The sequence below is a fragment of the Corvus kubaryi genome, unplaced genomic scaffold (assembly GCF_017639235.1).
Source record: "Corvus kubaryi isolate FWS band 111438036 unplaced genomic scaffold, C.kubaryi_AGA036_p1.0 37385, whole genome shotgun sequence".
NCBI lineage: Eukaryota > Metazoa > Chordata > Aves > Passeriformes > Corvidae > Corvus > Corvus kubaryi.
Window position 1 is genome coordinate 18579993 of NW_024581127.1, and position 27715 is coordinate 18607707.

At 37.3% G+C, this 27715-nt stretch overlaps 1 protein-coding gene across 1 annotated transcript in view; it reads right to left on the reverse strand.

The window, feature by feature from the left end:
• Positions 1 to 22965, reverse strand: part of ANGPT1 (angiopoietin 1) — a 158395-nt gene extending 135430 nt beyond the window's left edge. The window contains exon 1 of the mRNA XM_042036371.1: positions 22255 to 22965. Coding sequence (XP_041892305.1) covers positions 22255 to 22551 — 297 coding nt within the window. The 5' untranslated portion in view covers positions 22552 to 22965. The remainder of the gene's footprint in view (positions 1 to 22254) is intronic.
• Positions 22966 to 27715: the final 4750 nt, after the last annotated feature.

Consider the following 27715-nt stretch of genomic DNA (forward strand, 5'->3'; position numbering starts at 1 on the left):
TGGGAGACCTCTGTGTGCTAGGACACAGAGATAAGATACGTAGTTTTAAGCAAAAAACCACTTCTGATCAGAAAACCCAAAAGTCCAAACAGACTGGACTAAGCAGGACAATATCCAGCCTTTTTTTGCTCCCTCATCATGCACCGAAATTTCAGAAAATTCAGAGCTTGATAAAACAAAAACAAAGTCTAAGATAAGGACTGTTTCACAAAGTTTGTGGCTCCTCAGCAAAAAGTATTGGAAATCTTAAAACCAAAATATTTTTCCTATGGAATTCTTAGCCCAGATTTATTATAATAAAGAAGTTGGTACATTTCTTAACCCATAGACATTGAAATATTGAGATACAATAAGCATCTAAATATTTGGAGGTTCATCCAAAGTGATCTTAAATTCTGATCTTGTAACTAAAAGTAACTTTGACCTACACAAAGTTCTGGTAATCCAAAGTTCTAGGGAAGTGTAATATTCTGCATCTGTAGCCAGAAACTAAAGATGAATTTCCTCTGGGAAATGTATGTCCTTTAGAAAAAAGATAATTAACTAAAACCAGTAAGTATCCACATTACTGGAACCCGAACAACCTTGTCACTTTCTGTGGAATACCCTTTCATTTCAATTTCAGTCATAAATTACACAAACCCCATTCCAATTTTTAAAAGCAATAAGCTTTATAACCATTATGAAAAGACACAAACTCAGCTTACCAAAAGAGTCTGTTTATTTCTGAACGAACATCTAATTTGTTTTTAATGAAATTCATTGCCAAACTTCAGAGGATTTTAGGGCAAGTAGAATTATAATCATTGTGGAATTCCAACATAAACACATACCATGCACACCCTTATGTGAAATAACCTTGAGGTCATAAATAATCTAGGACACATCTTCCTGTCTATGGCAAATCTGGAGCAAGATTTGAAATCAATTCTGGAGCCATTGCAAGTTACCTCAAATGCTCTTGTTCCTCATATTAGTGTTTCCAAGAGCAAAACATTAAGAAACAGAGGCTCCTCATGCTAGTATGTTTAACACTGCTCCAAAACTGTTTCCCATTTAAAGAATTCCAGATTATTGTTATAAAAATATTTCATGAAAGGACTTCAAATACAAAATTGAAATGGAAACCTGCTTTTTAGGCAGGATTTGTGACTTTCATGACCAGGCTCCTGTGTGGCCAAACACAAAGTGATTTCAGGGCTCCCAGTTCTGCAAAGAGCCACTGAACAGATTTGCAGGGACCTGTGACACAGAAAGTTCTGGGACTGGCAGCTGCAAAACCCCAGATTCCCAGGTCCTCCAAGGTTAGAAAGCTCTTGGCTGAATTTTGCCTTGGACAGCCATAAAGCCAGGCGTTTCAAAGCTCATGGGAGCCATAACATCCAGATGCCAAGGTTTCTGGGTCAGCTTTGATTCCTAGGCGCTCCAGTTCCTTCACACCCTGGGATCTCAAGGAATCCAAGACCTGCAGCACAAAGCCAGGTCATCAGACTGGCTGTTTCTGAGCCATGATTGCATTTCCTTTCACAGATAACTATGAATAGTAGGTCCTAATAAAACTGAAATCTGATTTTAAAATCTTGGAAAATTCCTGAAACTACCTGAATAATTGAGCAATAACTGGAAAGTTATTTAAAATGAATGACCACAGGAAAAACATATTAAGGAGGAAATAAAATTATGCCATAAATAACAGAGGCACTTGAATAGACAGATCATAGAATATCAAATTTTAATAAATAAAAAGAGAACAAGAAAGAAAGAAACAAGACAATTAGGTGGTGATGTAAATGTTGAAAATTAAAGGTAATCTATGGCCCTAAAATTGAATAAACTTTTTTTACAACAGGCCAGGAGTTCTGCATCTTTGATATCAGCAAGGTTAACAGTTTTTCATAAATATTTTTGTATTAAGATTGTGGAGGCAGATGGCTATTTAGCAACTAGAAATGGAAATTTCCTGCCACCAAATGTCATATTTATTAGTTGAAGTTTGAAAAAAAAAATAGAGACAGGACTCTGCACAATTATTCTCTCATATTACATAAAAAAGTGCAGAAAGCGTTATTATGATGAGTGAAAGTATGGAGTACTGAACTGACAAAAAACTAAAAGTGACCAGCTTATTTTACTTAGAAAATAAAAACAACAAAAACCAAGACAAGATTTTTCTATATTAAATGACTTCCCTTACTATCTTTAAAATCTAGTTTCCTCTTCATCTACCAATTTTCAGGATATTCAGCAGAGGTGTTTAGGCTCAGTGTGTGTTCATTTCTTACTGCTATATAACCTTTTGGTATGTAGATTAGGTAATTCAACATTTAAATAACTCTATTAATTCCACCAAATCAGATAGATTGAGAATAGTATTTAATGACAAAATAAAATCTTATTAAACTAAAGTTTTGTTACTAAGAGCTATACTTTGCCCTCAAAACAAACGAGGTTAGTAAGATGAATGCATATAAATTGTCACTGCTTTCATCAGAATTTTATTATATCTCAATTTTCACTATCGCTAAGTAAAAAATAAAGATACATGTTTTCTGACAGGATAGTTGAAAAGCACACTCTGAAATATTATTTCTAATTATTCTAACATCATCCCAACTTTCAACCAAACCAGCCTGTGCTGAAGACAGATTTCTTTTCACTTGTAATGCAGTTTGCTAATGTTCTTTCTGAAGTCAGTATAAGGAGATTCTGTGACAAGAAATAATAAACAAAATGTGGTTAAATGATTATTCCAAAATATATTTCAAGTCTGTCAAAAATTTCAGATGTTTTCATTTTCATTCAATATCCTTCTTTTATAGCACCTGTGAATTCCTAGATGGGACATAATCCTTTTTGCATCATATTCTTCAAGACAATGTGCTCAACTAACACAATTCAGATATTTCTTGATTTTAACTTGAAGATGAAAAATATTATATACATTTAAAAGGTTGTCTTGTGCCAAAGGGGTACATAAGGCTGCCAAACTTTCTTTGGATTGTATGTTAAAATAAGAGTAAATGCAAATTTTTTGGCCTCTCCCAAGTATAGTGAGCATCAGAAAGAAAAAACGACATCACCAGAAGTTAGACTACCTCCAGATGAAAGGTGATCTTTAGTAACTTTCAGCATCTCCTTTGCTAGAAGCGACTGTTAATTCAAGGTGTATTTACCTCTCCCAGGTTCACTTCTTGGCATAGCCCTTTGTACCAAGGAACTTAATTATCTTTCAATGCCCTCATTTCTAGCTGCCTTCTTTTACGTCCTTTAGGGTGTTGCCCAAAGAAGGGGCCTTGCAGCTGGCTATGAATCTCTTGGGCAAGAAACGCAAAACATAAAAGCAGAAAAAAAATTAAAAACAAGCATTCATTGAAGTCAGTGACAATTTAATTCAAAAATATGCTTGGAACCACATGTTCAAAATTATGTTACATATGCAAAAGAAAACAATGCCTGTTCTGCTTTTAGTTACATTTTATTGAACTCAGTGATGCTGTACTAATCTACAGTAAACAGAAACAGAAATAGAAGCAAGGGCAGTGAATATTCGAGTAGGTATAACTAGAAAGAGTGAAATTAATAAAAATCAACCTAATATTAACATTCCTGATAACATAAAGAAGGTTATAAAAATATAGGTAATCCCATAAGTCCACATAAAAGCTGCTTTTTACATTGCAAGGGGTATTTGAGGTATTGATAATAGACTTATTAATTTTTTTCTAGTTGAAAGGTAGTCTACAATTCTTCAGACATAATGACATTGTTCCTTGAAATTTTATTATCATTCCTTCTTCCTACCAAAAATTTGATGTGTTTTCTACTCAATGGTTTAGTAATGTCTTCACTGCTCACATTCATTACATTTTTACTAAATCTGCTTGTGCTTATGTAATTTTATGTATTTTAATGATTTGTTCCCTTGCATGCTATGCAACAGAGATGACAGTGGCTTGACCTAACAAGCTAAAACTTCTAAACCAGAAGACATTTGAAAAAACTGTAAACCAGGCCAAAGTGTGCTATTCTAAATATTTATATGAACACAGATTTTCTAAGACCTTCAGTAGAAGACATGTGAACATATATGAAGAATCATCTAAAATAGTACACAGAATAGTAAATTTGGAAGTATGCACATAATAGAAATAGATAAAAACACACTGCTTTGCTTGGTGCATCTGAAAACTCACACAGTGTGGGCTTAGGCAAATAAGTGACAACATGAGAGTCAATCATTAAAAAAAAATCAATTAAATATCCATATTGCCATAGTTATTTGTTCTGCATTGAATGATACTTTGCTTGTGATAAAAAATATGTATCATAAAATAGAAGAGTGTTGAGAAATTTGATCCAAAACTCAGTGTAGAGACTAATCCCTTTAAAAATGTTCCTATGTTGCAAACATTTTGCAACTCATCTCTCTTATTCACAGTAATAGAATCATAGAATCATTTAGGCTGGAAAAAAACTTTAAGACCATCAAGTCCAACCATTAACCCAGCACTGCCAAGTCCACCACAAAACCATGTCCCTAAACACCACATCTACATTTTTCAAATACCTCCGGGGGTGGTGATTCAACCACTTCCCAGAAACAACTGGTCCAACTATTAAACTAATATTATAGCAATATTTTTATTGTCTCTTACAGCAGTAGCCAGATTAAGTTCTAGTTGTGCTTTGGCCCTTCTAGTTTTCTCCCTACAGAACCTCATTATATCATTGCAGTGCTCCTGAGTGACCTGTCCCTTCTTCCATTGGTCAGAATCTCTCCCTCCCTAGTTCCAGTCAAATCTCTCTGTCTAGCCATGCTTGTCTTACCCACTGGCTCATCTTTCCACATGTGTCATTTGACAAACAGAAGTAGATGTCAAATGTTTTGACGTTTCCATGCGTGGGTGCTGCTGAGGAATCGTTGCTGCACCACAGCACAGCTCCTTTGCACATCAGGTTGTGTGACCAGGGCTGGTCTCTTCAGAAATACAAAAAACAGCCATTTTATAAATTGAGTGAGAAAAGGAAATATCATGGATGTGTGCAGGAGCTCTGACCAGCTTAGTTTCCATTCCAATAAAGTAGTCAAATTCATCAAGGAGGCTCAATTTGTCTCAATTCATCAAGAATGAGGTTTTAGTGCGAGCATGAGCATCCAGAAGCCCACCTGATTCAAATCAACACCATTCCACTAACCTCTGTTGAGCAGTGTAGATTTACACCAGCTATGAAATTAGCCAATAAAACCCAAATTTTTTGGACAGCAGTGAGAGGAGTAACCTGACAGAAGTTGGATATTTACCTATCTGTATTAGTGTGGAGCATTTTGATAGCTATCATATAAAAACTGAAGCTACCTCAGGTCTTGGTTTATTGTTGGCTGTACTTAGGTTTCTGAAGTGCCTGAAGGTATGTCAGCTTGTAGGTTGTATATACCTTGGGTTTTCCACTGGATAATAACAAGAAAATTCATGCCATCTCCAAGCCTTCTGAGTGTTATGAATCTTTATTCACTGATGTTTGTAAAATGTGTTGGGATTCTGAACACAAAAGGTTATAGAAGTACGATTAATTGTTGCCATTCTTTAAAGGAATGCAAGACTGTAAAGCAACCATGAAGCCTCTGTCAGTACTGGAGAGAGCTATAACAGATACATGCATGGAAGTTACAGCAGTAACACTGCTACTTTCATAGGGCCAGAAATTCAACCAGCAGAGTTAGATATGCAGTCTTGATGGTACTGAAATTGCTTGAGTTCTGCCTTTGACATCACTACAGCTGTGATTTCTATAGCTAGGCACTTAATTTATATCAGATGGTCAGTAATTTGAAATAAAATCATTATAATATTTTCTTCTCAAGTTTTTCAATCATTCTGTAAACTTTTTTCCAAGCTAAAAATCCTGCAAATGTTTACTACAATGGAATTTCATTTGTCCTAAAACCAGAGGTGTTCCTGCTCCACTACGGTGCATTTAATGTACATTATTCAGCTGTCTTAAATTATGAAGGACAAGTGATTTAATTCTGATCTTTTTATCTACATTGTGTAATTAAAAGAAATACTGGAAACCTGCATGACTTGCTTCCATGTAGTAATACTACAGAATTTCTGGATTTAAGAGAGATCATTTATTGGGAGGGACACTCAAGCATCTCTTATAATTTTTGTAAATGTTATCTGATGACCTTCACAGTAAAATATTTTCTTAGTGTGCTGCAGTGTAGAAACATAAAAGAAAAATGTGTGTGGGCTTGGTGACTGGCATATGGAATTAAAAGACATCATTGTCATAAGATGCCAGAGGGATGACATATAACCCTATCAAACAAGACACACAGGCTCCTGCAAGTCCAGGAAAGAAAGAGTCCCCAGCTTTCAAAGCATCTCTGCCCAGAGAAGTTGTGGCTGCCCTATCCCTGGAAGTGTGGAAGGCCAGGTTGGATGGGGCTTTGTGCAAACCGGTCTTGTGAAAGATGTACCTGACCGTGGCTGTGGGGCTGGAACTAGATGGTCTTTAAGGTCCTTTCCAACCTCAACGATTCTATGATTCTAACATCCAGATATGCATTTCTAGTATATCACTAAACAAAACACTGCACTGTTACCATGTGCTCAATTGATAAAATCAGCAGACTTCTACAAAGTGATTGCCTTAGGTCTAACTAGAGTGAGAGTAGAATCAGATTCTGGTATTATCTTGGTGTATGAAGGAGAAGCCTAAATGTAATATTTGTGTACAGGCACAGTACATGGATATATTTTCTAGCAAGAAAAGGGATGCACTGTTTTGGTGTCCTCCTGTTTATCTGGAAAGTGTTGCTTCTGCACTTCCTTTTTTTTCTTGAAGAAGATAAAAAGAATATGCATGTGGAATGTTGTTGATGTAGAAAAGATCATGCAAACTGTCACCACTGAACTAGAGGCATCTGAGTTCAAAGAGAACTATTTGTAACTTTTCTTCCAATGCCCTGGTTTTTGGTTTAATTAAGAAAAATAACTTTTAGCTGGCTGATTTAGCTCATGTGAAAGGGGAAAAAAAAATCAATCTGCTGATTTTCTCAGCAGGAAAATGTTTTTCAATGGCATTTCTTTCAGCTACTGAAAAACTCAAATTTTTAAAAGAAAAGGAAGATTAATTTATAAATAATTAGATAAAAAATAGAAGGATTACATTATTTAACTTAGAATTCTAACCTCTTGGCTAGGAACCACAGCATTTTGGTTTGCTGCTGCTCTACATCATGTGGCTGTTTTTACTTGAGGTTTCAAGACCTCAGGTCGGAGAGTCTCTAGCAGGATTAAACCTCCTATATAACATTTCTGTCACAAAAAGAGCTCATGGAAATGTACAAATTATCTGCAGAAAATTCAAACAAAAAGGATTTTTCTACTTTAAGGTATTTGAGAAAAAAAATCCTAAACTATTTCCTGATTTGCTTCAGGAAAAGAAACACAAAAAATTACTCAAATGTCCACAAAAAATGACTCAGATGCCAGATAGAATCCAAGACTAGGTTTAAATTAAGATAATCTGCTTGATTATTTTGGGTGCTTCTGTTTCAACAAGTATCTCTGTTCTTCTTTGGAGTTTTAAAGGATTGAAAAGAAGAACAGTGAAAAAAAGGTATGCAAAGTTGCTTTTATGTTCTTTTTGACATGAAATAAAAAGGAAATGCTGAAAATATCTCTATAAAATTGTTCCCATGAGATGTACTTTATGATCCCCCTTTCAGGCCTGGGGAGTGTTTGGAGTAGGCAGAATGCATAATAAAAGCTGTACACTGAACCCTATCCTCAAATGAACAAAAAAAATCTGAGCTTGTCTGCTTCTCAAAGGCTGGGCTTGAGTCCTCTTCTTTAAGATACAGCAGATTGATATTGGGATTGTTCCATTGATGCCAGTGATTACATGGTTTCTGACTCATGCTGTTGTTCCAGGGCTTGCTTTTTTTTTTTTTTCCCATTGTTATAAAACTGCCACTGCACACCAATTTAGTTGGTATCTTTCTAGGCATGTGGAGGAAAGAACTGGCTGGGGATAGAGACTATGCTATCATTTCGTATCTTGATGTGGTACCCCACAAATTCATGTTGACACAATGCAATGATTGTAGAGCATACTGTGAGGAAGCACATCGTCTTTTTTTTGCCTCTGATTTTCTATAAATAACAGACTTCAGTCTCCATGGGTGCCAGGCTAGCGTTTTGCAACATACCACTCCAACGCTTTAGAATTCCTCCCGACCATCTGGGAATTTCCTGTTCTGCCAAATAGGTTTGCCTGGACAGTGCTGAGGTCTGTCTCTCTCTTATGCTTTATGTTAGGGCAGAAACATTTTTATGTAGATGAACCCAGAAAGCTGGTACCAAAAGGTGGACCTGGAACTTCCACCACATCTGAAAGTGACAGGAGAAGGAGAGAGCTGGGCGGGCCTGAGGTTGGGAAAACCCCTTTTCTAAAGAGAAATTGAGCTTAGTTTTTTCCTGCTGATTCACTGTGAGCAGCATCAGGCCAAGCTCCAAAAGAATTCATTAACATCACATTCCAAGTGAGAGTCAAGATCTTTTTTTCAGTTTATAATCCTCTGAGACTCTTTAATGGTAATGGTTTGGGTTTGTGGACTGTGTTGAAAACCTCCTTTGAGTTTATGTTCCCATAGAAGATGATTGGCTTTTCTAGCTGACTCTTTTGGTAAGGTCTCATGATAACGACACCTGGAAAATATAATAGCAATGCCAGGCTAAGCCTAAGAGAAGCAAAACCAAAATTAATGTCTGTTCTGATAGAAAAAATACAGAACAACTCTGACTTAGGATGTCTCACAATATAAAGCTTGTATTGCATTCTAGTAGTATTCTATAGTCTTGCTTCATCATTCTTATAGCTTTTCTGAAGGATTTTACTATGGAAGTGAAAACATGACAGCACTCAAAACCACACTGATATAACTAACACTGAGGTGTCATCTTGAAACTTAATAATAATGAAAATGGGAAATTTACACTAAAACACATTTCCAGAGTCCCATCATGGTGAGTTACAGCTCAGAGAAAAAATAAACAAAAACAAAGACAAAAAAACCAAGGACTAATTCTAGTGATGGACAACCAGAGTTTTGATCATTATTTCAGGAACTCTACATGATTTTGGTAAGAAAATAATAAATAAAAATGTTAAAGTAGTCTTTAAAAACTCACATGAAAAAGGATGTCACAGTTGGTACATATTTTATGGATCAAGAATTCATGTCTTATCTTCATGCCCATAACAGTGCAACAAAAAACATTTTCAGTCTTGCTCAATTCTGCTTCTAGGAAATACCCCAGGGGGTGAGTGGCCAAATTACTAGATGTTTCCAAGATGCGTAGGAGTACTAAATCCTGGGTCAAGAAAAATTTTTTCTTTTTCGTTTTTCTGTCCCCATTTCTATGGTTTATAAGGCAGGGTTTTTTGTGGGAAGTATTAAAGTAGAACATAACAAATTCTTTTTTTGGCTTACTGATTTAGCTCTAAAGAAATTCAATCACTAATCCTAGCTTTAAAAACCAAATTCTAGACAAATTCTTTTATTTCAGTCTGTGTTTAATTTTAAAAGTATTTTTAATGTTGGTACATCCATTTCACTTTAAAAGTCAATATATAAATATGTTAAATAAACAAATCCTGAATTTATTCCTGCTCTGTTTAGTGGCTAGTACAGCATATGCCATAATGGTTATCATACATTGGCAAAAAATAAAGGTAATTAATGTCACATGTTCCTCTAGGTAAACTTCTCCTTTTTTCTGACGCGTTGAACTTTTGTGTCATTTTTCTCTATAGAAAGTCTCTGGACTTCTCATTCTCATCCACTTATCCAAAAGAATAAAATATACATGTGCTTGTTTAGTGTAACAGAGGAATTCCAGCTCAGTTCTACCTCTTGTTGAAGTCTATGAAAAGTAGCTACGTCCTTGTGCTAACACTCCAGTGATAAAATTAAAACAATTTATTTTACTGGGGTAAACCTTGTCTCAGGGAACATTTGAGTACCATCAGCTCAAAAAAGGACCCTTAGCACACTTGGGGTCAAGTTGTCAGATCTTGCAAAATTTAAAGCTGGCAAATCTGGGCAAATGCCTTTCCAGTATTCCTGACCTCTAGCTCATCACAAACTCTCCAAGGTGCTTGCTTGATGCTAGTATAATTGTTTCTTCGCTTAATGGTCATAAGCAGCAAACACAAACACTACTTATGAGATTATCATTAATAGCTGCAAGAGCATTCCTGGTGACAAAATGACGCATTAGTTACCACCTGTAATGCCACACATGGCATTTGGGTTCCATTCAGCATTTCAGCCTGGGATCATCTGCATTTTAGATATACCTTGATAACCAGCAAAATTTGGAGAATTTCTAGCTTCCTCATTAAAACATGCTTCTGAGCATCTTGTCTTACTCATTCCTATATTCTTAAATTTAGAAAAATAATTTTCCCATTTTTTTAAAAACAGAAATGTCTTATTTTAACTATGGTGAGTTTTTCTTCAGCAGACTGCACTACTGCTTAAATATGCAGTATTGCTACATCTGTAGGGCCACACACCAGTAAACAGTTTACATCTGCACTGTTTCAGAACATTTTACTGAACACAGTGCCACACACCAGTAAACAGTTTACATCCACATTGTTTCAGGACATTTTACTGAACACAAAGCTGTATAGCAGAGTAATTTCTCAGTCTTTTCTGTCACATCAGGACAAGGTATCTGATTGTGTGTACTTTAGTGATAGGTTGGTACCTCAGCAGTCACAGATTTGTGGACTGTATTATTTACCCTTCCTACAGGTTTTTAATCAAATCTTCTATCAACCTCAAATTGACAGACTTCTTGCTCTGAAGCACCACCCTCACCTCTCACCTTATATTTAGCCTTTTCAATATCTCTCTGGGTCCCTTACACTTTCCCTGAGCTGACCCTGCCTAGACCAATAGTCCAAAGTCAGAAACTGGGTCATCAAGCAGATCAAGCCATAAAATTTAATTTTTGTCAATTATTATTGAATTAATTCTGCTGTAATCATCCTTTGCCTTTAACGATAACCTTGTGGTACATGGCAAACTCCTCTTCTCTTGTGTGCCTCTGCAAATACAGTTGTCTTGCTCATGCTTCCCTGCATAAAACTTTGGTATTGTAACAGGTACAAATAGTTCTTTTAACAACTAGCATGAGGATAAAGGCTCTAATGGTTGAGCTGTGGGATGTCACGAAGGTCAATGATGTCAGAGGAATATACAAAAGACTATTTATCGCATCAGCCAGAATTCTTAGAAAAGCCAAGATATCAAACTGGATCATTCAAGAAAAACGTGAAGAGAAACAGCTTTAATCATTGCCTCTGTATTTAACAGGCTAAAGTGATAAAGAATTTTGCAGTCCATATCTCCTCCACGCAAAAATAGTAACACGGGAAAACTTTCTAGCAGATCATTGATGGCCTTTCCCATTGACAGGATAGAAGTGACGTGGGAAAGATAGGTGGCCCTTGGCCATTTATCTCTGCTGTGGTAAGTCACACACAGAGTGAAGTATGAAGTTTTAGCCAAGGAACAAAGGGGAATAGTTCATTCAGGAAGAGATTAGATCATCTCTTTGAGCAATTTTCCCTCTAAGCAGATCCTCAAAATTCTAGGCACAGCACCAAAGTCATTGTGGTTTGGGGGTTTCCCATTACTGTGTTGAATTTTTGATGTGGCCTAGAAGGCTGCAGGAATTTCCTGATGAATTAAGACTACGAAGGGTAAATATTTAACTATGACACAAATAAATATAGTTAATACTTAAATGATAAAGGCAGTGATCCTAAATCCTCATTTCAGTCACTTTTATCTGCATATGACTGCCCAATTTTCGAAGGCTGCAGCAGTTTTTTTGGGGTTCTTTGGTGTTGGAGAAGACTTCAGGAAAATAGGTTGTACATGAAGCCTTTCTCTGAGATTTCAGAAATATCCAGTAATTTCTACACAGGTTTTTCAATTTAAAAAAAAAATTTAGGAGAAGTAGTGCTCTGATAGTGATAGTGAGATAATTATTTGAAGATGCTTGCCTTTTTGCGACACAAATGCATGACTCAGAAGGGAGAAGAGAAAGACATGTAAATGACCTTATTATTCACCCTTACGGTTACCTGCACACTGAGCTGAAGGCAGAGTTTTAGAAAAGAGATTTATTTAATATAGTTCTCTTTCCTTCAAAAGACTTCTGCATGAGAACTAAAATGCCCAGAAGATAAATATCGCTAAAGCTACTCAAAGTTGAATGTATGAAAGTGAAAATCATCACTATTAAATAGAACCATGGGTGGTTTGATCCAAATTCAAACATTCGTTCAATACATTGCCTAGAAAAAGAAAACAAAAAAAATTATCATTTAACAACAACTAAATTATTTTTTTCCTAAATCTCCACTGTGCCAGACCATATTTGCAGGCAAGAGATTCCAAAAGAAAAATACACTTTTATAAACATAGGTTGAAAACTTTAAAACATGCATAAACAATATGATCCAGAGGGCAGGCAAGTCCACTACAGTCCTGAAGATGAATGTAAAAGCATCTCTACAGATTGTACTAGAACTTCTTTGATTTTTGTGGGTATTTGAAATATGTTCCATGGATCTGGAGTGTATTAAAGGCGAAAAATTAAAATAAATCTAAAAATATTAAATTTACACATCAAGAGTCAGATTTTTTTTTTCACCTACATTCCAGACATAGTAATCCCACTTTGAAGAATGAAGAGCCTTGATAAGGACTCAAAGTTTACTGCAACATTTAAAATAGTGGGCAGGAGCCCTCAAGTGTGTCAAACTCAGTGCTTTCCTCTTTAAAACATTGCAAGTTCCCTCTGCACTTTTAGGTTGCTAACAGTGTTATCCCTAAGACTTAAGTTTTGTAATTTAAATAGTATCATTCTGTATGCAAGAAAAATCTCTTGCATACAGAAAGCCTTTAAGAGAAATTTAGATGTGAAAGAAGGCAGGATTCATCTATAAATGGCACATCAGCCTGCAGCAGAAAAAGTTTTTAGATTCAAAATTGATTAGCACCAATCTGATCATCTATGTTCTAGTGTGAAAGAAGCCATGTTGTCAAAACCAGACAAATTATCTTCTAAGGTTGTCTCTTCATACTCCCAATTTTCTCCCACAGTTCTCTAGTCTTGCCTTAATTTCATCCTGGCAGGGGTGCTCAGAGTTTATCCTATCTCTACTGTAATCTCCCAAGCCTCCTTGGTACAAAAGGAGCAGATAGAATACCAGGACCCAAATTCTCAAGCAGAACAGAATCAGAAGAAAATTCTGCTAAATGGAACAAGTGAATTTTGGTTATTTCCATACATTCCTATGTCAGAAGGAATGCCCGGTACCTGTATTTGCAACAAGATAACTAGAGACAACATGACAAATAGCAACAATTTACAAATAAAAATCCCAAAAGAAGTGATGAAAAATTATAGGTATACACTTAGACCATTTCCTATTAAAGAAGCAGATGTCATGCATGCATGAAGCACAATCAGGTTTGTCTTGCAACATGTACGCATGTAAAAACAGCAATGCGCCTGGAATGGGGAAAACAAAATTCCAATATTTTTTCCAGAATATACGAAAATTCTTGCTTCATATACATTCTGGAAAGGACAAAAGCAAATGTGCTTTTGTAAAATGCTTTTTCAGCTACACAGTTGGGGAGCCATTCACACAGAATTGATACATGTACAACAAAGTTTTTTTTTTTAAGCTAACAGGTCAGTTTGAGAACAACAGATTGACAGCAAGTAGATTGGTAAAACATGAGAATGGATTTAAGACACAACACTTAGAAACAGATTTCCATATACCTTAACACCAAACACTCCAAAGATCAAAATGCATGTATGTGTGCACACACTCATGCACCAGAGTGAGGTGTGGAAGGGAGAGGAATTCTGCGGACTTCTTAGAGTTTTTGATCAGCCACTTTTTACTCATAGATCTTCTACACAGATTTTTCAACTGCAACATTTTACATGGATTTTCAACCTATTTCTCTCTCCTTTAAGAAAGGAATAGTAACACAGACCATATGATTGACCATGTACTATCATGTAACAGACCTTTAAAGTACCTTTCCTAAAGACACACCTATTCCACCATGGAACTAGCATAGTTCTCTTACTATTACCCTTTTCTTAGTGTTTTTTTTTCTTTACTTTTTTTTTTTTTTTTTCATTTTTCCTCCTAGAAGCTAGTCAAGGAAGTATAAGAAATTTCTTTCAATCAGGTAGCTCCATGGCCTAGAATACTGATTTTCTATATGACTTCCTCTGAGTAATTACAGCATTATCTTAAAAATTTTTTTGGTTGGTTGGTTTGGTTTAAACCTGAAAGCAAACCATTTATATAGTGTACCTTGAGCATCTTTCCAGCTGGCCCTGTACATGTCTTGCTTTGACCATCTGCACCATATGCCTGTTCAATGTTGAGTGTAACTCACTGTTAGGTCTTGTCTAGACAAGAAAGTTGTGAGTTTGACTTGCATCAGTTTTAAACAGGGATAATTAAACTGGTGCAAGTCCCAGATTAGAATTCTTATCCCAGTTGAGTAGTGACTTACACTGTCTTAGATTACCCAGATTCCTAACTAAGGCAATGAAAAGTGAATTTTGATCTTTGTGCAGAAGTATTAATGAGAATGCAGTGCAAATGTACAACAATTTATGGCATTTCTAAGTTACCCTTCCAGGTGAATATTCACCACCCTGTGTTTCATAATACTGTCTAAAATATGCACATGTGGTTGCACAAAAATAAGTTTGTGTAAAGTACAGCTTGTTTCAGAAGAAAAAGGTTTTTTCTGTGAACTAAGAAACTATTTCAATTTCCTTTTCCTGATCAAACTTCAACCCCTTAACAAGAGAGGAAATTCTTATGCTACTGGGAAGACTTTTACACCAGGACTGTTTATTCAAGACACTTGAGCTGCTGGTATTAAAGATGAGTTCACAGGACAACTAAACCGTGATACTGCTCTAGAAGGTCCTCATTTACTAGCTCTTCCTCATTTACTAGCCTGCAATTGCTGCAAATACAGAGAATAAGACTGAACTAAGCTGAACTGTAAATTGAGATGAATACAAGTAGACTGTTAAGTATCTTCACCTTTCAGATTTTGCTTGCAGTAGGTCATGCAAATGATCCCAGTTTTGATAACAACAAGTTTATTCAAAATTTTTGGTAATGGTAGCTCTGAAAAACAAGGCATTCCTCACTGGTCTTCATGAGGATCCATACAAGATTCAGTTGCTTGCATTTTAGGCTGGAGCAGCAGCTGCTTGACAGGTTTTAAGAACCCTGCAAGAATGAGGACTATTCTGACTGTGAGCAGGACACAAATAACCCATTTACCCAACAGCAACCTGCAAGATATTCTTGGCTTTATAGATGTATATTCATTGTATTTATCTGCTTATTTTTTATGCAGTACTTTAGTTACTTATATTAAAAGCAATTTCCTTCCAAAAGATTTTTAATCTCACATTTATCTGTAAGTATTGTAAACATTATTATAATACATAAACTGTTAAGATCACAAAATACCTTCCACCAGAAAGACTCCAAAAGCAACACAAAAAATAACATATTAAGCTTCCCAAAAGCCTTGTGAAATTGGATAGTAGTGCTACATCTGTATTAGAAAAGGGAAACCAGAATGCTTAAAGTTTACAGTTTCCTAGCAGTCACAAGCAAAGTCCATACTATAGACATGAACAGAAGTAAAGATTAAATCCATCACACTTAACTGAGGCATTTAAATCAGGAAGTGGGCTGCTCAGGATTTTCCTGGGGTCAGTGAAGAGAAACAGGGACTTCCACAGGACAGTTCAGACAGCTGAGTCTTCCTCTGGGCTTGCTATGGTCTCATGACACAGCACTGAGATTCTCGGCAGCAAAGAAAACACTATCTTGGGTAACTGGTATTCTCCTGGAGAAGCTGGCAGCCAATGACTTGGACAGGTACACTCTTTGCTCTGTTAAAAACTGGCTCTAAGACTGGGCCCAGAGTGTGAATATGAATGGTGCTACTCGAGCTGGTGGCCAGTCACTCATGAGGTCCCCAAGGTTCAGGGGGGCCAGTCCTATTTAATGACTTTATCAATGAACTGGATGAAGGGATTGAGTGCATCCTCATTAAGATCACAGATTACACTAAGTTGAGTGGTAGTGTTGATCTGCTGGAGGGTGGGAAGTTTCTGCAGAGGGATCTGGACAGGCTGGATCTACGGACCAAGGCCAACAGTATGAGGTTAAACAAGGCCAAGTGCTGGGTTCTGCACTTGGGTCACAACAACCCCCTGCAGCATTACAGGCTGGGGGCAGAGTGGATGGAAAGCTGCCCAGTGGAAAAGGACCTGGGGGTACCAGTGGACAGCATCTGAACACCAGCCAGTGTGTGTCCAGGTGGCTAAGAAGGCCAATGGCATCCTGACCTGTATCAGGAATAGTGTGGCCAGCAGGACCAGGGCAGTGATTTTCCCCCTGTACTGGGCACTGGTGAAGCCACACCTCGAGTGCTGTGTCCAGTTTCAGGCCCCTCAATTCAAGATGGGTAGTGAGTGGCTGGAGCAGGTCCAGAAAAGGTCAACAAAGCTGGTGAAGGGTCTAAAGTGTAAGTTGTATGAGGAGAAGCTGAAGGAGCTGGAGAAAAGCCTGGAGAAAAGGAGGCTGAAGTGGGATCTTCTCATTCTCTACAACTATGCAAAAGGAGGTTGCAGTGAGGTGGGGGTTGGCCTCTTCCCCTGAGCAGGAAGTGACAAGAGGAAATGTCCTCAAGCTGTGCCAGGGGCAGTTCAGGTTGAAGGGCAGGGAAAAATTCCTCAGTGAATGGGCGGTTAAGCATGGGAACACACTGCCCAGGGAATTAGTGGGGTTGCTGTCCATGAAGGTGTTCAAGAAAAGACTGGATGTAGCACTTCGTGCCATGATTTAATTGATGTGGTGATGTTTGGTCAAAGGTTGGACTCAATGACCTTGGAAGTCTTTTTCAACCTTAATGATCCTGTGATTCTGTAATTCTAAGTTTGGGTGGGATGATGCAGTCTTAGCATACCCAACCTCACTACTTTTCCCCTATTGGCTGTCTTTTTTTTTTTTCCAGGGCACACAGCACTGATTGCTTCCAAACCACATAATGGAATGGGAACGATGAGTTCTCAGCACCCTCAAAATGACATGCCATTTACTGTATACCAGTTTCATTTAGAAAAGCTCTCAGTGCTCCAAATGAGATCTCCCACTGGGCATCTTGGTTGGACAATTCTGATGACTAATAAATGTAACATTTTATTGTTACCAGAAATTTCCTAATTATGGCTGTCATCACTGTAAATAAACACATTCAGGTCCTACTGAACATTATGATAAAGCCTTGCCTCCAAGCATGGGAAATGTTTTTTAAAGTAATAACTGTCTTTCAGTCTAATTCCCTGATTCTTCTGCTTCTTAAAAAAAATTAATTGCCAAATAAATTATTCCCCAATAATGTAAAGCTTTTAGGCATTTCCACATTTGAAGTCTTGCCTCTTTCTTGTGGTTACATCAGAATGTTCCAAGGACTTGAGCAATTTGACAAATAAAGCTTTGAAAAGCAGGCATATTTTTGGCCAATAGATTTTTGGGGGTATATAAGCAATTTTGGGTTTACACTCAAATGTATTTTTTTGGAGCCAGTTTATTTCCATGAAGTTATTTTTAGTCCTTAAATTTGGCTTTTATACATATATACTTGCTCACTGAGTAGTACACTAAGAAATCCCACTAATTCCACCCTTTGTTTCACAACATGTTTGTGGGAACTGCACTTCAAATATCACTAGGATGAGGCTCTGCTTTGGATATGAGAATTCATTGACTCCAAAGCAGAAAGAAGCACCCAGAATAGTAAGCAGCCTCTGTGTCTAGAAAATAAATACAGGTTTGAGCTGGACACCAAATAGGAAGCTAGTGCCCAGTTTTGGATGAACCTTTCTCACTGCTTCCTTTTAGCCCTGGTCTACCTTGAAAAAGGAAAGGTTTACTGGAAAGCCATTCTTTACACAGCCATGTTAGTAATGCTCATACATGCAGAATACCAGATTCTAAATCCAATTTTCTTTGTGAGAGTTAGCAGGAGTTCCTCATGCATCTCCTGGTTGCGCTTAACATCCAAATATCATGTGAATTTTTAGGTCACAGGTCACATTGCAAAATACCCAATGAAACATAATTATAAATAAAATGGAACTTTTACTATTTCTTGTGATAGGTCAACTAGAGAAAATTGGTTTCTTAATATGACAAAACTTTCGCATACACAATGACCATCTCCATCTGCATATTAATATAAATTTGCCTGATAGGACATTATTACAGCTTTTTAGATCTCTCCTATCCAGGGCAGGCTCCATCACATTTTCACTCAGCTTGCTCTGTCATATTTTCACTCAGCTTCACAGAAAGTGTGACATGTAAGGGATTTTCCCATCTTCAGCAAACCATAAAAAATCCAAGGCAAAAATCAGCCACTCCACACATATAAGCATATTATATTTCATTGCAGAAAACAGGAGTTAAGCCCTGATGGCAAAGACAGCACTAAGAGACAGACTTCCAGTGGAGCCACAGCACACAGTGACAGACACCAGTCTTTCCAAAAGCCATTTTCTTCTATGTAGTGACTGGCCCCCTCAAAACCTAGATCCCTTACCTGTTTAAATCCTAGGTGAGGACTTGTGTTGTTACTGTCGCAAAATAAGGAAGTCAACAAAGACCACAAAAAATACCATCAAAAAAATTATCAAAACCATTGTAAGAATAAACTTTAGACTATCAAATGGTTATAGATATATCCCAGAAAAATTGCTCATAATTTCTTTCTTTAATGACTGAATCCAGACCATAATTTCATACTTCCTCAGTTGTTGCTGGTAAATAACAGCACAGGCACATTGAAGGGAAAGGAAGTGAGTTGAAGCTTCTTTTTCTTTTTGGTTTAAGTCTATCTACCTACTTGTAACACTTGTATGTGTTAGCTTCTAATAGTATACTATCATTAAGCAATATTTTTAAACTTTTATGGTATTCTGCTTAGATAATGAGCAAGAAGAAAAGAAAGAGTGGATCATGTAAAACTCACTTATTACTGTTATAACAATTATTACTACCATTTAGATGGCAGGAAAAGTATATGGAACACTCATCTCTACAGCTATCCTGAATGTACACTGAGTCCATCGATACTGTAAGTTCAGCAAGCCAACAGCAACTTCCTAAGACACGATGATAACATTTCTTTGGCAATACTTAGACACTGCAACTAAATACCAAACAGCGTCACGTGAGCCAGTCAGTTACTGCAAGAAAGAAAATGTGATGAACTGTTTGTTTTGAACTATCAGTATAAACATATTGCAGAAATGAAACCCAAGCTTAAACAATGGGGAAAGTTATCCGGTATTAAAATAAACAGTTCTAGGAAAAATCTCAAAAAATGTTTACCAAGTCATCTTCTTCCACGTAGTTTCTGTGCAGAGCATTTTGCCATATGCCTGGTTTGTCCACCAACCCTAGTTACACTGATTACAGATATGCAAATTATAATGGACAAGGCTGGGCCTTAATTGCCTGTAATTGGCTCCACAAGCAAGAGCATTTTTATCTACAATCAAGCTTGTAGATCATCAAAGAAGCAATTTTGAGTTTAAGAAAATAAAAAAATTTACTTTTTTACAGAAAAGTATACTTGTTTTGCTTCTAGAACTCTGATAATTTAGATATTGAAGAATAACAATTTTAAATTAAAATACTAGATTTAAGTAAGCCATGATTCTTACAAAATTTCATACTAAGTATTTTTTAAATATCACAGGGGAGCACTTGTGCTGAGAAAATAATTCACTTTGCCAAACATTGGCAAGGTAAATTTTTATTGAAATTTATATCTATTACTTGAAGTAATCAACATAGCTCCTTTTTGTAAGTCAGACTATTTCTAAAATTCTTAAACATTATTTCTGATTATAAGTATTCTCTTCCAGTAAAAGACCTACAACAGTTAATTATTCTTTAGTTCTTTCACAGCAGGTGCACTGTAAAATGCTATTTAGTGTAGAAAGTTTAGGGGGAAAAATAAACGCAGAGAATAAAAATGAGATGTGAGATATCTACGTAATATATTCATTACACTTGAGCATTATACATGTGTTGAAAGGAAATGAGTTATGGCTGAGACGCTTTGTAGTGGCAACAACAACAAAGCAAATTCAGTATTCAGAGATGCTATAAAGGAGCTGCATCAACCTCATTTGTTCAGAGTGAGACATGGCCCTTCACACAGAGAAACTGGTCCTTTCATTCCAAGGAAAACTGACACATGGGGATACATGCATAATCCCAGTTTTATGCTAACCCCTGGGAGCAGGGGGTTGGGGGCTGGGAGGGAAAGGAGGAGGGGGATAGTTCTTCCCTCAGCCTGTTTTACAATCATTGCAGAAGAAAACAGTCCTCAAATATAAACCCCTGTCATTGGGCTTCCTACCTGTTTAATCACTTCCCTCCAAAGTGTGAGAGGACTAACCCTCAGACATTCACACTCCAGAGACTCATATTTCCTTATGTTCAGTGAAACAGTGATCTTAGTTCAGTCTCTAGTGGACAAACACAGAATAAGTTAAGTCTTAGAAGCATGATTCAGCAGGCAATTTCCTCAACTAAAATCATATGTGTATAAAAGCAGAAAACAACTTTCCTCTTTTTAGTGCTTGTCTCAGCCTGCCAAGGCACAGTAAAATAATTTCTTTTCCTCTACATAAAACATCCCCTCATTTCCAGTCCTATATTCCCCAAGGCAGATCAAGACATTAAAAAATGAGGGAAGTAGTCTAAAAATTAAATGCTTGGTTATATTTTCTGCACAGAATCTTCTCTCTCTTGCTACAGCCAGGTATCCAAGAGAACAAGTAATTTACAAAAAAATCAGGAAATCCTCTCTAAAAATTCTAGTAGAGTTAGGGGGGTGGGGGTGGCTGTATATGCTTTTTGACATATTTCTGTCTTATATACTGACTGGATGAAACAAAAGTTGTAAATGAGATAGGTTAGCAACAACTATGCTAATATGAAGTTTCAGCCCACCTAGTAAGAGCCTTCATTAGAGTTTTATTGATGGTCACTCTTAGTATGAACTTGTGTTGCAGTTAAATCCTGTATCTCTCAAATGGGCACATATACAGCGTTTTCTGTACCATATTATATGACTAGTTGCATCACTCAATTGTGCAATTTTCTAAGTTTTGCCAGGTCAAAATGCCAGCATGTAAATGGGAATATCACAAATAGCTGTACACGGACTGTTTATTTATTTTAACTGGCCAGCTACCCCAAAGCATTTTCTTTACCAAGGCATGGACAATATCCATGCAAGGTATGTAATTTTACACAAGTGAGTAATCATGCTAAGCTGAATGGGACTAATCATATGAGTGAAATTATTCACATATTTAATCCTTTCAGACTCAAACTTCATAAAAATAATTACTTCTATTCAGTAAGTGCAACACTTTGAAACCCATTTTCCCCTTTCTAGGAAAGAATGCACATATACAAACACAAATTGAAGCAGGCTGTTTCAAGACCAGTGTATTCAACATGGTTAAACTGTGAAGTTTTAGAAGAGTGAATGTCTATATATTTTCCTGTTTCTTTCCAGAAATCAGCTGGGTAGAGTAGTATTACAGGATCTGTTTATGAAGGAGCAATGATATTCCTAACCCAGTGCCTTTAAATGCTGACTTTTTAAATGCTCCCTTTTGCTGTCAGCGTAGCAGGTATCCTGTATGACATCTGAGCTGAATCTGTGAACTATAAGTAGTGCTTACAAGAACTTAGTAAGTTCTATCAGTAGAGTCTCTGGAGGATTTTTGTGTTCTCTGACTCACACGCATACACAGTTTCTTGAAAAAAAGCCTTAAGAAGTTGCATCTTTCAGTAAAATGAAGAAAATTCTGCTCCCAAGAGCAATGTCACTAGGAAGGGTGCACTCTGGCTAAAACATTTGTCTCCTACACAGCCAAGAACTATATCAATCCTTATTATTTCTGTTCTCATAGAAATTAAGGAAAACTTTGAACAGCATAAACATCCCCCAAAAAAATCATTTAGTGAGAAACAAAAAAAGGAAACACTTACTTTTTGCAGCCACTGAGTGTAATTTTCCATCACATGTTCCAGATGTTGCAGTTTCTGGGAAGATAAATCCTGTTCCACGTGAGGAGCATCTCTCTGAAGAGCATTTGTGTTGTACTGGTCTGTCGTGCTTTCACGACAGTTCCCGTCCTGTTCTGGCAGAATGAAAGTATAGGTGCACTGCCCGTGCTGAACCCGGTTAAATCTTCTCCCACTGGCTTCTGGACCCCGACGCTGGTTAGTACAGCCTACAAGAGCAAGAATCGCTGCCAGGAAAGCAGAGGAAAAGAAAACTGACATGTTATTACAACTTTCCTTTCTTGCTTTAAGAAAAACTTTTTCTTCCTCTTTCTTAAATTTGTTCTTAATTTCCCTTAAAGTCTTTGGAAGAAGGACTGGAGCAGCACACTTTAACAATCAACCTTGGATAAACTGTTATTTTTTTTTAATTTCACTGTGAGGATAGCTTCCTTAGTTAAAATTGGGAATATTTATTGCATAGTAGTTAAGATTTATTGTTTCCTCTCTGTTACAGTCCAGCATGTAGCCTGCTTTAGTCAGCTGCATATGCATATCCCAGTCTCTTTCCCCTACACTATCTGCTGCAGAACTGCTATTTTCTCTCAGGCTTCAGTGAGTTTTATTAAGGTTGCACTTTCAAGCCAAGCTGGAAGCAAGCAGCCTTTCACAAGATGACTTGACAGGAATGCGTGTATGAGTGCGCCCCTATGCTAAGGATGGCTGATGGCTCAGTACAGAGGGATCATCTTACAAACTGGCTGGATGCATGACCTCAATCATGCATGTCTGCCCTGCCCCTGCTGCATACAACTGCTGGGGGCTTTGGGCAAATTCACGTAAGTTTAATAAGTGAGTCAGTCCACCTTAATACACTTCATATGTTCGCACTGACCTATTAAAATGTAGATAAAGTGTAGAAGTTTGTTGTAATCCCTCTGTAAATATACAAAGCACTGAAATTAAAAATTCTTTCAGTTCTGCTCTGCTCTGTATCTATTAAAGAATTCTAGGTCGGGTGAATGACACTTAGAGGGAAAAAAAAGTTTAGTTTAACCCTCACTAAGTTTAGCTAATTTTTTAAGACAATTGTGTTTCTTTAACAGTTTTCAGAGAGCTGTTTTACATCATATATTGAAATTAGGGTTGCCAAATAGTAATCAGGAAAGGCAGTTCAGAAGGATAACAATTTTCTGTGTTTGGTGTCTAAAGTAAGGTAACTAATTAGAAACCAGTGAGAGATAGTGACTGAACAATTCCAGACTATCTGCTGTACTACTGCATAGTTCTCACATGCATAACACCAATTTGCAAGTCTGTATGGGCTACACAGGCACCCCTCATTATATGGGGAAACTTTCTCTGGGGCATCTTCCTCAGAATAAGACTGTGCTAACTGCTTAAAAAACTATCTTAAATAATGCTTTTGTTATTTCTAGAGACAAATAAAAAATGCACAGATAATAAACAGGATTGGAATATTCATGAAATTCAGAGGAATCTGGATCTGAGTTCCTGCACTAGTATTTGTTGTTGTTAAATAAATATCAGCCAACACTAATGTGGAACACTTTGCACAATATTTCCCTTTAAAGTAAGTGGTCTTCTAAATAACAATAAAGCATCACTAAAAAAACCATCAAGGAGACCTATTTGCAAAAATACTGAGTGCAAACACCTTCAGTGCTCACGCAATTGTGACCTGTATCACAACTACAATGTCATTCTTAAAGAACTGCCTGGAATATTTAGCCAGGCATCTGACCTGTTCCCATGGAAGCTATTCCTACTGAAACTGCAAAACATCTTGCATCTGGAAAGAAACCACTTCATTTGAACCAATAAGTAATATCCCCTACAGTAAAATAGAAAAAATGATAAGTTCTTATCTTTCTCTGAATTTTTTATATATCCAACACAGAGAGAGAAAGAAAAAAGGGGAAGAATACAAAGCAAAAAGCAAAGCATCAATGTTACTGTTGCTTTGAGCAAAATCAGAATATCCTTCCACCTCTGAACTGTTCAGACCAACTTAGCACTTGTTTTTCTCCTTCTGAAAACCAACTTCTTAGTTTGCTTTCTTCCTTGCATACAGAACTTCCCATAACTCACCACCACCACCAGAACTAATTCTGCTGTGGTTTATTACACTGTCTTTGCAATTATTGTGAAATATATTTCTAAAATATTTGCTCATCTAAGATTAGAGATGAAAAGGGAAGAAAACTGTAGGTTCAGACACTGATCTGAAGGGTTAGCAAAAAAGCAGCTATATTCCCTCTGAGGCAAAGCGAAAATACCAGAGCACAAACATGGCAACAATACATGCTTTTCTTGTAAGTAAAAAAGAGTACTTTATGAAAGGGCCTCAGAGCAGCTGAAAGGGGGATAGCAAAGGTGGGTGTACAAAGGCTTCCTAGACTTCCTAGACTAAAGTTCATATTTTCAAATATGAACGCACATTTACACAAATGCCTCATTCATTTTCTGCAGAGCATTTAAACAACAAATTTATTCACATGCAAATGTGGAAAAGTAAGACTGCAAATTTACACTTGATGTTTTTCAGATGAGGATTTCACAGAAGAGGTGGCTCCCTTTGTTGCTGTTACATGGCCCCTTCCTGCTGGCTTGAGGTGACTTCCCCTCTGTCCCCCTTCTTCCTGAGGGATAATAGCCATCAAGACCTTCGAGAACCATGCAGAACTATCAGGCATCTTTGACGTTTGCTTGTTTGTCTCCAGCTTAGTTCCCTACCACAGCACCTGCCTTTCAGTCCCCCTGGCCCAGGCCCCAAATGGATGGATCACAGGCAACGTGCAATTGTCAGGTGTCACAGCAGGGAGGTGTGGCAGAGCCATGCAGCAGCCAGAGCATCCCCTACCAGCACACTGCACTCAGGCTTCCTTGCTAAAGAGAATCAACTCCCCCCACCCATGCACTGTCCACATCTGTGTTATAAGAGTAGTGCTTCTGAGGCATCTTGTGTCCAAACGTGGGGTCTCACGCAGAGGCAAGGAAGGGATGGCAGGATTTAGGTGAAAGCCCAGGAACCATTCTGTCACTCCTAGTTTGCAGCCTTTCCAGCACACAGGGAGACACAGAAAGGGATTCATGAATTGTGATGGGATGCACTTAAATATTTTCAAGGGTTCCTTGAAATGTCAGCAGCTCTGTTGGCTACATAGAAACTCAGCAAGCTTTCGGGCTGCTCTGGCTGACCCCAGAGTCAGAGCTATTCACCAGGGTCCCTAACTAAAATCACAGACATTCCCAGGCCTGTAACACAGGGACCAGCAAGGTCAGCTTGCTGTTTCACCAAACACACAGCAAAGTTGTCTTGATAAACACATTGGACCAACCAGGCCAGGTTCAGTTTACACTCCTCCCTGACACACTCATGGTTCCCTGCATACACAGGCAGAAGTGCAACAACCAGTACTGAAAAAATCTTTCTTCCAGATTTACAGATTATTCCAGTTAATTCCACATTGCAATTTTATAAGGAATTCCATTTTATCTAAGGAAAACAGATTCAGAAATAAGAAGAGTTTTTATTTTCTGAAGTTCCCTATTCCTATTAAGGTGTTTTTCTTTTCAAAAACAAACCAACCAACCAGCCAAACACAACATCCTGCTCAAGAGTTTCAGTGATTTGATGTCTTATACCTGATTTGATAAATGTATGGTTTATTATTCGAGTACCATGTGATCTATGTGACATGTCCCAGCTTTGCAAGAACTGAAAATTTCAGTGAGGTAAGGAAAAAATAGTTCTCACAGTTCAGTCAAAGTCACTGTGGGTATTTCTGCAGGATCTTACATTATATTCTACAGATAAAATCTAAATGATTTGCCCAGGATTGCACAGTTGCTCAACCAGAAACTGAGTAGGGATGCGTTTAAAAGTCTCTTTATTTTCCTAAGACCGCTTCCTCCATCACAATGATTAGTTTCATATTCCTTGAACTTTTCCTCCTGTGTAACAGGGAAGGGATGGATCCAGAGGCTTCCTTCCCAGACCATGCAAAGTCTCATACCCATTGCTTATTTAATAGCTATGTGAAATACTGTAGCTCACTATGTAATCAATCCTACAAGGCAAAATAAATGGGAATTCAACATCCAGATAAAGGTTACATTCACATGATATTGGTTCCTATATATCTAGAATTAATGCAATTTAGTGGCTTTTACCAATACATATGCATGCTCAGAGTACAATTATAAATTCTAGGAAACAAAAATCTATTTCTCTTTCTTTACATTTCTGCTGCAATATGTGTCATTTCTGCAGATGAGTTGCAATAAGGTTGCATCATGTCACACACAGTACCTGGAATTACTCCAACTCAGCTTCCTCGGTGTATATGGGATATCAGTGCAGAGTGGCTCCTGAGTACAGGTATAATAAGCAAGATTTTCTGTCTCAGTAAACCAATAGTGGAGCACAAAATATTTATTCTTAGCGTAGCACATTCCAAAGAACCTCATTCTACCTATATAAATTCTACCAAATAAAATGGGATCTTAAGTCCCACAACCCTGACTTGTGTGCTAATGCTTCTCCAGTTACTTCAGTGGAGATGGTCCCATTTATTCGTAGTGCTGAGAGCAGAATTGGATGGAAGATATTGCCTGACCCTACAAAATCCAGATGGTATTGAAAGCAGATGAAGAGGAAGACTTACTTACCATGCAATAACACTTTCTCCTACTACCTGTATGCTTTCTTTTCTTGCTCTCCAGGGAACAAGCAAGTAATCATCTCAAATAAATTTCTCCTCAGGACTGAAGTTTGTACATTCACATGTGCATACTTAAGGCATGATCCCACATAATGCTGCTTGCCAGATTCCTCCTTCAAAGGAACACTGTGATGGGTGTTCAGTTACGCCGCAGCCCAGCCCAGCTCTCCCAGCATTTGATTTCACACCTGAGAACAAGTAAACAGCTGAGAGCATTAGCAGAGTGGCAAAAAGCAGCTTTTAGGAGAAGATGGTGGTTTACAGAAACATCTGATTTACTGTTTATGCTGTACAACCTGTCTGAATTTTGTCTCACACAGAGGCTTTATTGGATTCTTTCCAATATGTTGGCAGATGAGAGAGGTAGATGTTTCCTAAAAACTTATTTTCATGATGTGAGAAAATCAAGTTGTTCTTATATTCATAAGCAATCTTTGAGCTTATGCATGTAGAGACAAAGCACATGGATTAATTCTGTTGAATTTCCTCTCATTCCCTGAGGAAGGAAGGAATACTACAAGCATCCTCTTGTTATCTGTTTAGGGTAAGTTTTGTCCCTTATTTTCAAAATTTCTGGATACTTGAGTTATTTTCAAAGACCAACCCCCAACTCTATCAAAGAGGAGGATACACAGTAATGGAACACAGTGGGCATGATGTTTCTGATTCAAAAGGATAAAAATACATGCCCTAATCTA